Below are 12,494 nucleotides of genomic sequence, written 5' to 3' on the forward strand. Positions count from 1 at the left end.
ATTTTTTAATCATTTTTGTTATGCAAAGCTTTACTAACTGTAGAACATTTTCATTTTTATTCATTAATTAATTTTAATTAAATGACTGTATCTTTTTACTTTTTAATTGAAGTTATTATAAAAAAATGTTATCTGTAATGAATTCGACGATTGAAATATGACACTATTTGATATGATGAAATATGACACTTTGACACTTTTACTCTTTCTTCTTATACTTCTCCTACTTTGTATGCTGTTTTATTTTTACGTATAAACACCTTGTCCTTCAAAAACAACCTTAAATTATGACACTAAATCTTTTACATTTTTGTAGAGTTATTGGCAAGTACAATGGGTGTAAAAAATACACATACGCATCAGTACTTTCTACTAAAACGTTGTATAATTAGATTTATTAAACAATGTTCGATAAACAAATATAGTATGCACATTCTGTGAAACTTTTATAAAAAATATAAGAACATAAATAAGTAACAAAAAGAGACGTGCAATAAATATTCGTACAGTTCTTACTTTGTTATATCTGCACTCTAACATTTTTAATGTAAACATGACATAATCAGCTCCAAGTAATTACTAGTGATATCAATCGGTAATTATCGTTCAAGTAGTAACATACAAATGTATATATTATTATAATTATTATGAAAGAACGAAAATAAATTATTAATTTGCACAATTATGTAATACGAAGATTTATTTGAAATTTCACATATTATAAGCAGACTGCAATTTATGTACATAATGTAAATAGTACTCTTCGGAATTTTCGGGGGAGTCAAGAATACCATTGTAAAAAAATGTTACATAGATGAGACTAATAAAAAGAAAAGGTTAGAATTTACAAACGATTATGTAATCAAGGGAGTATTGGAACAAAATAATTTTTATGAATAAAAGTAAATTTAATATATTCAAATTCTACAGACACTATACGATATAGAGAAAAAAACTGAAGGGTATAAACTATAAATATCAAAATTTATAGCCTGCAGTAAGATACTGAGGTGGTATGAATGATTGGAGAATTTCATTGTTAGAATAATCGAAAACCGTATGGAACTTTTACTGAATTATTTGGAATGCAAAATTCGAAAACAACATTTCGTCAAAAATTAATTTAAAAAATGCTCTCATTTCGAAGTAGAATAATATACGTAGTGTCACACGTAATTTAGTTAATTTACTGTTTAAAAGCGTTATATTGAATAAAACATAATTTATATGAAATATTGTTTTTTATGCAGGGTGCAGCTAAAATTACTGTACAAGCAAGCATGAGGTGATTCCTTATGCAAAAAGAAATAATAAATATAGAATAAAATTTTTTCATCCGAGACTTTTTAACAATTCCTTAATTGCTATAATAAAATATTGTTGATATAACTTTATGTTTGTACTTTCTTGAAAAGTCACGTAAACATTGTATACAAACACGATAGGCATTTATGTCGTTCGACGTACCGTGTCTTACTTAGAAATGTATGTAAGTTACAATTAGCTGTGTACATAAATGCAAACGTACGCAACAGATTTTCAAACCCGATTTTCTCAAAAACTATGCTTCGGATGAAATAATTTTACTCTACATTTTTTATTTATTTTTACGTAAGGAATCATAACCTACCCACTTGTACAATACTTTCAGAGCACCCTGTATAGTTTTCCGTTGAAGTGTTAAGTGCGCACTTATATATTCATGTATGTGTAGGTCTGTATACAAATGTCTCACTCCTAGGCAAAGTTATTAGCTAACCTTTAAAATGGTTAGAGACAGAAAAAAATTTAAGAAGGGAAAATTGAATAGTATTCGTGTTAAATACGCAGAATAACTCAAGGAATTGATTTGGACAAGAAAACTTACATATTTCCATTTACAAAAAGAGTACAACTGCATTTTGCAACCGCAAAAGTAATGCAGAAATGTAAAACATATACCATTTAATTTTTCTTTTCGAAATGTTTAATTTAGCCATTTTAAATGCATACAGCTTCACCAAATTGCACGAGACACCCTGTATTGTGTTCATACAAGTATAAAGTATTGTGTAAATATTCAGAATAATTTTGTTATTTAAAGGTAACGTGAAGTTAAGTTTACTTCTTACGAACGATTTCATACGTTCGTTTTCCTTTCACAAGCATTTATGTATGTACGATTTACTTATTCAACGTAATTCCTACAAATTCTAAAAATATCACACGTAAAAGATATCTATTTATGTTAATTCATGTTAATTTGTCGACTTAAATCAGAAAAGTATTCATTATTCGCTACAATTATTGCAGTTATACCTATTTTAATACGAATATTAAATATTTATACATGAATAAGTATCTGTGGAGCCGATGTTATATAATACATTCATATTTAAGCGGGAAAACTTAATAGTAATCTTTAAAATATAATTTTGCTATTATACGTAACGCATTTGCCGAAAAAAGTCGAAAGAGCACGAAACTTATCACGCTTATTATACTTGAACGCATATCTATTAAAACATAATCTTAGTATAAGAGTGTCGGTTGACAGTTAAGTGACAAGTCATTTGCTGCTCCTTACTTTTAATTCTTCTAGTTTTACAATCAACAACCAACATGTATGACACGTAAGTCAAATAACATTTAAATATAGAACTCCATAACAAGTCATAGTGCGTCAGCAACATTTTTTTAACGCGAAAAATCATTAAATTAACAATATCGATTAATTAATTTAATATTGAATCGACACATGAGTTTCATATAATACATAAAATAGAACTTTAAAACAATGAAAGCTGTCTACTTTTTACACTTATTAAAAAATTATTTTACAATATCATCATACTATAATATTTTTGGCTTTTAAAACGAACGAAAATATCAGTGACGTTACACAATGACTGTCAACTGCATCTAGTTAAACTCTTCCTAACAAAAGTTACATTCATAAGTGTTTAAGAACCTCTAGATCTAAAAGGACAAAAGTAATTAAACAAATTTTTCTAGAAAAATTAAAAAATTATTTTCTATTTAATTCCAAGTGCTGTATGTTTAAATAAGTGATGTGAAATTTACGTGTAATTTATACATTACGTATAAGTGTATATATGTAGGTATTTATTACAGAATGTAAAATGTAGAGAGTAAAAATATCAGTGTTTTAAATACCAATTTTGTTATGGATCTAAAGAAAAAAATTCGATATGTTCCACTTGGAATTTCGTCAACATAAATACAACACGTGACAAGCACTTTATCAACGATAGTAATTATATAATAATTCTAAAACTGTTATACTTATTATGTTATAATTATCTACTACCTAAAGTCAGTAATAAATATTCTAGAAATTAAACAAACAAGTTGTTATTACAAGAGTGTAAAGAAAACACTAATATTAAGATAATGTAATGTACAGTGATTAAATTCTTGGAAACTGACAAGGAGCCACTGAATTTATAGTCAATATTTTACACACGATAAAAAAATGTGTTAAATTTTAATGAATAACTTAATTTGTCTAAATAGTTGTTAATTTTAATAAATTTTTAGGTTATTTTAGAACAAATGAAAGTAATAAAACTGTTAATTTAAAGTTTCTTTAAAAACTGTTACGTAATCACAATAATACAACAAAATATTTCAAAACATTTGTCATTCTCTGTTTATTTTAGAAATAATCGTTTCTTTACTATCTTGCTATTTGGCTTCGGTTTACAAGTTTAATCAATTACATTATTCATGGCTATTCGAAATCAAGCACCATTTTAAAGCAGTTCATACACCATATCAAATTGCAACAGTTTTATATACGATTTATTTCAGCATTTTTTAATCGTGTTGAATTAATTTTTTACAATTAATCTTTGATTATTATATATTAAAAATTGACTATTATACATTGATTATTATAAATACCGACAATTATGTATTTGTCCTATTCATTTCTAATATTAAGACGGTATCGCAATACGTTTTCTATTCAAATTTGTGTTTAGTATATTTGAGACACGTGAAGTAAATAAAATGAAAATACATTCTCTAGAATTATTTTTGCGACAACTAAAAGTATATTTTTCTGCTAAAATTGTTTTATAGTTTATAAGCATTTTGTGAGTAAGACAAACATGTAAGTTATTTTTTCATTGCTTTTGTTTTTAAAACCAACAATTAAGCTAATTTAATAAAATATGTCTAGGGTTATTGTCACATGAAATAGATAGATGAGATAGGTATTTCAAAAATTGTTTGAAAGTTCGAAAATTGTCGAGAATTGTCATTTTCATTCATTGTCATTTCACAAAATGTAACATTACATTGATTCATTTTAACAATAAATCCTTAAATATTTGCCCTTTTTCTATTTTATGCATATTTACTTTTTGACAAAATTATACGCATTAACTTTTCTTCGAAAACTTTCAAAGTATTGAGCAGAATATTCTTAAAAATTGAACTTTCTTCAGATAAAAGATTCGTATATTTGTATTTTACACATGATAGAATTCTTTCTGCACACCTTGATATTAATTATGAGCTTCCTCGATTTATTCTAAACCAACGTAAATTCGTGACAGAAAAAATGCGTGGAATTTCATTGATAAGACATATATGAAGATAGTTCAAAGTTCAATGTTTGTTAAGTAATCAACCACTTTTCATAGATAACAGTAGCCATTATGTCTTATTCAAAACTTTATCATACTGCTTTACTGTTCTATATGCATAATTTATAGTGACACACTTGAACTGTTATTATAACTCAAAAAGTATAATTAATGCATTGTAAATAAATAAGTTGCATGTAAAATAAAAATAGTATTTTATCTAAGTATTAATATTTTAGTATGTTTGCCTCCGAAGTCTATATTTTTATACATTGTATAACTTTATTATATCTACATAGGTTCATCTGTATTAAGTAGTATAAATTCTTTTCTTTGCAATTATCAGGGATATATTAGTATAGCATCTCCTAAATTACATATATATTAAACAAAATTTTAGGGACAAGTGTCTTTTGTTTTGAAGTAAACTGTTATAAAATGTATAAATTTATATATTGTTCTTTGTGAAAAAGAAACAGCATGGATGATTGCTTGTCCCTTCAGAAGCAGCAATAGTACTGTATTTATTATCATTAAATGTAAAACAAATTGTTAATGTTTTTTCTAATACCAGTTTACTATAAATAGTTATAAGAAATGAAAATTATAAATTCATTATTAGCTAAACAAAGTTGTACAATTGGTTTGATGACTCCATAAAATTGCTAAATGGTGAACAAATGATTGCCACTGTCAATTACTATACACATGATTTTGTAAGATTTTAAATTGTAACACATTTTTGGAAGTTTCCTTCTCTACAATAGTACAAGTACAATAAGGAATAGAACAAGCTCCTGTTTCTTGAAGTAGTGACTGATGGATATTTCCAATTATTTCTGCCATATTATAGACTGTTATAAATACATTTTGAACAAAAGTTTTGCTTCCAATGTTTGGTATAAAAATCAAAACATGTAATGAAACAATTGACATGCAAGACAGTCATTTATTTATCAGTCAGTAACTCTACAAAGCTATGAAACAGCCAAATGTATACAAATTTGTTATGTAACTTTAATGTTTACGTAAATTTGTTAAAACTTTGTGTAATTGAAATTTTATTAGTATACAAATAAGTAATAATGAAGCTAATAATTATATTGCTTGGATTGATTTATAAGCAAAAATGTACATACAAATAAATAACAAGAACACACTTTACAAATTAAACAAATGATATGGTACATTGTTATATGTATTATGAGTGGTGTACAAGAGTACATAAAAAATAAATTTTTTAAGTATATTTGTTAATGACTTAATAAATAAATAACTATAATTCCACCATAAATTTTTGGCTTATAATTGCAGGATATTATCTGTCATCTGTTACACTGCAGGGTTTGTAATCACGCTCTTCACCTTGACATTTCTTGTTTCATGTGAAAGACTACAATATCACCTCAAGTTCTCTTGTTATATAGTAACCATTGTTATATCAACAACTCTGCACTTACCTTTTATGTTACTACGAATCAGAGATTGGAGGAATGCACTGTAAGCTATAAAAAAAAGTATAAGAATATTGCAAGCAATGTAATATGTAAATTATATACCTATGCAATGAGAGAATTTTATTATAAAACATGATCAGAATGGAGTCAGATAGCACTAATTGTATGGAGAATGGTTCCCACTAGGTTATATGATGATCTAACAACGTAGCTACATTATTCTACTAACGCTACTCTTGTCAGTAGAGCATACTTTTATTATACTTTTAATATACTGGAATGATTAAAAGAGAAACCACTCTTCTTAAACACTGTTTGATTCCACTGCAAACATGTTTCATAATTAAATTTCTTCATTGTACTTTATATACAATCAACTTAAATATAATACATGTTTTAGAGTGACTGCGTGGTGTATTAGACAATGTTGTAAATTTATCGGACTAACGTATCGTGTTCGTGGGAAAGAGAATATTGTTAATGAATCAGGCAGTGTTATACTGGTCAATCACCAAAGTGCATTGGATATGACTGGTAAATACATGCATTGATCACTTAAATTTAAATAAGGGTATATAAAAAAATAATAGAAGCTTTATTCTCTATTACAATAATTAAAAAATTAAAAATCTAACAATAAGAGTCATTTTTCTGTAAAAAAACAAAGAGAGAAAAAAAATATGGCATATGTGTAATACAAATAAATAAGCAAACTTATATTTTAGTTATGGGTGTGTTGTGGTCATTAATTGATAACTGTGCAGCAATTGCAAAAAAAGAGATTCTATATGCGGGACAGCTTGGTTTAGCATCCTGGCTGTGGGGAACTATTTTTATTAATAGAAGAAATAGTGAAGAAGCTCGCAGCATTATGAATGCGACCGCGAAATCTATTAGAGACTCAAAGGTGATTCGTGTTTTTCATCCATTCCGAAATATAGAATATTGTTGTACGTAAAATGTTTTATCATTTTTCTTTTAGGTACATATTTTAATATTTCCAGAAGGACATCGACACTCTAATCAAACACTACTGCCTTTTAAGAAAGGCGCTTTTCATTTAGCAATCAGATCGCAAATGCCAATTCAGCCGGTTGTTGTTTCAAAATATTATTTTATCAATTCCAAGCTTACGAAATTTAATTCAGGTTAATATTGCAAGCAAACATTATTCAATAGTTAAGATTTATATTACAGTATCAAAGTTAATGAATTAAAAAAATATTTTTTTCAATATTTTTTAGATAATTCAGATACTGTTTACACAATATGATGTCTTATACGTGTTAGGTTGGTGGAAAATAAGTGTTCTCTCGATAGGTCATTTTTTGAATCATTATAATTTATATGATTTTAAAAATTCTAGTTGAAATAATTTCTATTACATCTTACATATTTCCCCCAATAGGATAGAACGTCATTTATTATTTTTTAATAACAGTAATAATAATGTGGCAGTACGGCATTGCCACCACGATCTTGCCGAAAATATTTAGACAAACTATACATCAATTTTTCCTGTACTTTTCTACATCTGCACAACTCTTCACTTTCACTTTCACTTTTCCTTCCAATTTCTCCATCTGTTCTTCCCTTCAACAGTTTCAAGATGTTGCCCGCACTTGGTTGACTCCACGTACTCAACTTTTTACCACTAGATCACCGATTCTTTTTTTCAAACTCGGTACATTTATTGGCAGACATGAGAAACTAACTTCTGCAAAATTTTAAACGGTGTGCAAAATATTAAATGTTAAAGTGTTGAAAAATCGAGTGAAGTAGGCTGATATGGCACCCTTTCACTCTCAATATTTCTAAATAGCTAAGAGATACTACTAACTTGCTCTTTAGATCATTTTAAAGGCGAAATAGTACATTTTCTAAATATGTATCAATACGTTTATTATTATCAATATAAACAGCAATATTATATATTAAAAATTCAATTTCTGAATTCAAAATTCTGCTCTACCTCATATAGACTTATCTGAACAAAATACTGCTCAATTCCTTGAAGTTTCATCTACAGAATAAGCTTTTGAAAATGATGAAGCAATATTGTGAACTTAGAGAAAGAAAGATAAAAATCATGACGGTGTGAGCCGTAAGAGTTGCGCGAGGCTACCTACGAGACGTGGGTCATCCAAGGACGTATGTATGTACGTTACCGCTACAGCATACTTGTATACAAAACAAACTATTGACCTTACCATTATTTTTTAATACATCTGAAGCTTATATATAGGGTGAAGCAAGACGCGTCTACATATAAAACTAAACCGAAAATAAAGAATAAAATGTTTTCCTTCGAAGTCTCGTTTTCGAGAAAATGAAATTTAAAGATTCCTTATAAACAGTTTCTTCTGCTCGCACTTTTATGTTGATAAATAGCGGTAATGTCACATTTCGCAAAGAAATAGTGTAAATCTTTTACAGCTCAAAGGAAGAGTTATCAAAACACCGTGGCATCAGTTCGCGACTTTCTGATTTAAAAAGCAAGAATTTGTACGCGTCGATAAGGACGTAACTTTCAACAGTTCATTCGGTAATGTACATGTAAAATAATGAAATCGTTAATAAACGTATTATTAGTACTTATCGTGATATTGAAATTGCTTGTTAGTACAAACGTGAAATCTGAAGATAATCAAATATACTCGTACTCGATAAGTATTTAAACTCGATTTTCTCGAAAACAAGACTTTAAACGAAAAAATTGTATTCTTTATTTTTGGTTTATTTTCACATGTAGAATTATCCCCCTACTCGGTTTCACCACGTGTCCTGCCTCACCCTGTATCTATACAATACAGACAAATGCATGTCCTCCAAAACAGAGTAGCGTAGATAATTTCAAAGTATCTTTGATATCGCTAAATCAGAATCTGATGCCCCCGAAACTCATAATGGCTATTACTCTTCATTGATTTATTCTCAGTAGCATTATTTAATACGAACTAACTGACCATTTCAAGCGAGTTTCAAACATAAAACCATCGCACACTTAGTTTCTCTTTTTTTTTTTTGGTTTTTCAAATAAAATAATCAGTTCAGATCTAAAAAAAACTTTTTCGAAGACCAGAGAGAATTTGTTAGACTTTGATAAAAAAAATCGTATTAACAGTACGAAAACGAGAATTTTCCAGCAACAACTGATTGCTGAAAACAACTTTCCTTGTAATTAGTTCTTCAATGAATAGGTTTTCATAAGTGAACTCATACTTTTTTCCAACCTGCAAACAGCATTTTCCTTAAAAAGGGGTAATAATTCGTTGTTTATATAAATACTGACAAATTTTTATTCGTAGCATCATCTTTCCTGTATTGTTACGTAATCCTGCAAAGGGGAAAACAACAGTTCGAACCATGAGAATAAACAAGCCAGACAGAACACGACGTCTTAGAGATGTCCATCTTACGTCTATTTTTGGTCTGAACGTCTTACGATCTGATCTGGACGTCTTGAAGACGTATAAATTGGGTACGTCTTAACGACCTATAAAATTTACGTCTTTAAGATGTTTTTTAGGCGTTTCTAAAGCCAGCGTATAGTGCTTCGCAGCGCCACGTTTCAAAGACATCTGAATTTGTAACGACGTCTGGACGTCGTTCAGACGTCTTGTGGACGTCTTTAGACTTTTACTCGACGCCCTTTAAGATGTTCACAAGACACCTGTGTGCTATCTGGGAAATTTGAATCGAACTAAACTTATTAATAAATATATTATTCATTTGTTACATAATTTCGATCTAGGAATTTTGTTAAAGCTAACAACTGCTCTGGAAACATTGCTTCTGGATATTGCCAGAACTGGTCTCTTAGAGCAGTGCAGTCCACAACTTCCTTACATGTTTTCATCCTCCTTCGTGTATCATTCTTATAAAACGAAGAGAGTGCAGATCACATATTTCTCTTTTTTTTTCAATCTGTTTTTAAATGCAAAAGACGATACGTGTAACGGATCAAGAGGGGAGTAGTCCGTTTCATTCGCAGGTAGATCTTAAATAGCACTCCCTTAGTGAGATTGTGTTCGGCCATGTGGAAAAAACACTATGTAAATAATATACCGAAGTATTAGGTCATCCTGAAAGTTCCAGCGGTTTTAAACCGTTTATTTTGAAAAAAAAAAACATAATTCCATTGAAATTAAATACTTTTACTTAAAAGAATTTCCATAATGTTCAATACACTTTTGCCAACGTATTACAGAGCATTTTTAATTCCACGTACATAAAAATAAAAATCTCTATGAGAAAGAAAGACGCCAATGAATCTCACCGATCCGAAAAAATCATGCTCACAGTTTGGTAGTCTACTTCGGAATTAATTCACTACAGTTTCCTAAGAGCGGCTACCACTGTCACTGTAGAGTTACTGTACAGTACCGAATTGAAGGTCGCCCACTGAAAAACTGAAGGTGCAGCAACCAGCCCTGGTGAACAGAAAAGGCCCTAAACTTTTGCATGACAATGCTATTGTTCAAAAATCGCGTTCTACCTCAACTCTCATGTTCCCCTGATTTATGTGCAACCGATTTTCACTTTTCCCTATCGCTTGACAATTTCCTTACACCAAAAACCGTTTAGGAAACAGAAAGATATTGAAAATATCTTTCAGCAGTTTCTTTCTCTTAGAGATTCGAAATTTCTATACGCAGAATTAATGCTCTTGTAATACATTGCCAAAAGTGTATCGAACATTATGGAAATTATTTGAAATAATAGAACGACTTAAAACAGCGGAAATATTCAGGATGTCCTAATAATACAAATACTTTATACTACTAAACAATATTTTTAGAGAGATAAAAATCGTTAACAGGACTCAATTTAGTATGTTACCGTAACTTGTATATAATTGAATTGAACATTTATTTTCCATCAATCTAATATAAGGATATCTATATAAAAAAGCGATTTATATTACTTCTATAAAGATAAAACATATGTTTCAGGTGTGAGTTATATTACAATTTTGCCTCCTATTCCTACCAAAGGTTTAACAGAAGATGACCTTCCGACGCTTTTAGATGAAACGTATAATGTAATGAACAAAGTATTCCTCGAAACATCAGAAGAAGCACTAAATGAACACATGAATAGTATGAAAGGTGAATAGTGCGAAGCAACACTGTTAAAAATTTTTAATAAAATTCAGTGTTGGTCAAATGAGATTTTAAAAAATTTCGGCTACTTCGCCAAAAGTTTTACCAAAAGTTATTCAACTTTAGGTAAGCTTGTGTTCCAACTGACAGAACAGATTTTTTTCATTAAAATTAATTAATTGTTAGCGTATTCGTACCGTCTATAAATTAAGGGTGTTTCTGAATTGGTTCACAGTTAGGTTGGTATTGTAAACAATCATTAGGTATCGTTAACCACTAACAATTTGTAAAACAATTTGGTTATGGATTACTACTCTCAAGATAACCTAAATATTTGCAAAATATGTTCATATCGTTAAATTTTGTTTTCTTTAAATTGACATCAACTGTAATAAAACGGATTCAAAATATGTAATTTTTGAGATTCGGTCCAACTATAATAAGATAATATGTCGAATTTTTTATACATTTATACATTGAATCCATACAAACATAACCCAAATAAAAGAGACATTTGATTATAAAAATGAAATTGTTATTATTACTATTGTATTACAAAGAATAACAATACAAAATTAATAATTTTAATGTTTATGAAAAATATTCTTGGAGTCAGTAACATCTGTTAAAAGTTGGCATAAATTCCTATGTTAAACTACAGCGAGTCCGTAAAAGAATGTACCTATTTCTCTTTCTTTCTGCAATGTGACATGTGTGGAGAGACATGTAATTAACAAGCACTGGTTGCAACTCAACTGCAAAAGTTTTACCTGACATACAGTTCGTGCGCATGTGTACTGTTTTTGTAAAATGGCGCGGAATAAACAACAAAAGGCGTTTTGTGAGGTAGAATATGCGAAAACGACATCTGTTATCAGTACTTCAAGGCGATTTTCATTTTTTTTTTTCATGAAGAGTGTACATATCGACTCTTTGTAAGGTATGCTTAAAAACTTAGAAAGATTTCTTTTCTAAAAGCACTCTCGTACTACATCAGGAGGCCGCGAATAAATTTTTGAAAATATACAATCTTTTATGGACCCACCGTATATATCCGTTTCTGTGAAGATGACCAGGTGAAGTGAACGGATACATTCGCTTTGATGCAAATGGACTAGTTACCGGCACCTCCACCAGAAAGGTAGTTTCAAGAAACATATCTTCCTTTCAAGGATTCAGCCAATAGCGTTCAATCAAATTCGAATGCAATTCAAGATCGAAATTAATAAGAAAAAAAAACAAATAGTCTTTAAGCAACTTCAACCTATGTTAGGGAATTTTTTCTGATTTTTTCGTTGCAAATCTTAGTTGTAAAAAATTAAAAACCCAACAAAGTA

General features: G+C 29.2%; 1 protein-coding gene across 1 annotated transcript; it reads left to right on the plus strand.

Annotated features, from left to right (window-relative positions):
• The first annotated feature begins 2,455 nt into the window (after positions 1-2,455).
• On the plus strand, positions 2,456-11,304 carry LOC108579075 (1-acyl-sn-glycerol-3-phosphate acyltransferase alpha-like). The gene is made up of 6 exons (XM_017942517.1): positions 2,456-2,612; positions 5,910-6,095; positions 6,453-6,586; positions 6,778-6,959; positions 7,035-7,200; positions 11,008-11,304. The coding sequence occupies exons 1-6, from the start codon at positions 2,602-2,604 to the stop codon at positions 11,169-11,171; spliced, it is 843 nt and encodes a 280-aa protein (XP_017798006.1). The 5' UTR covers positions 2,456-2,601; the 3' UTR covers positions 11,172-11,304.
• Positions 11,305-12,494: the final 1,190 nt, after the last annotated feature.

Source organism: Habropoda laboriosa, unplaced genomic scaffold (assembly GCF_001263275.1).
Source record: "Habropoda laboriosa isolate 0110345459 unplaced genomic scaffold, ASM126327v1 scaffold42, whole genome shotgun sequence".
Lineage (NCBI taxonomy): Eukaryota > Metazoa > Arthropoda > Insecta > Hymenoptera > Apidae > Habropoda > Habropoda laboriosa.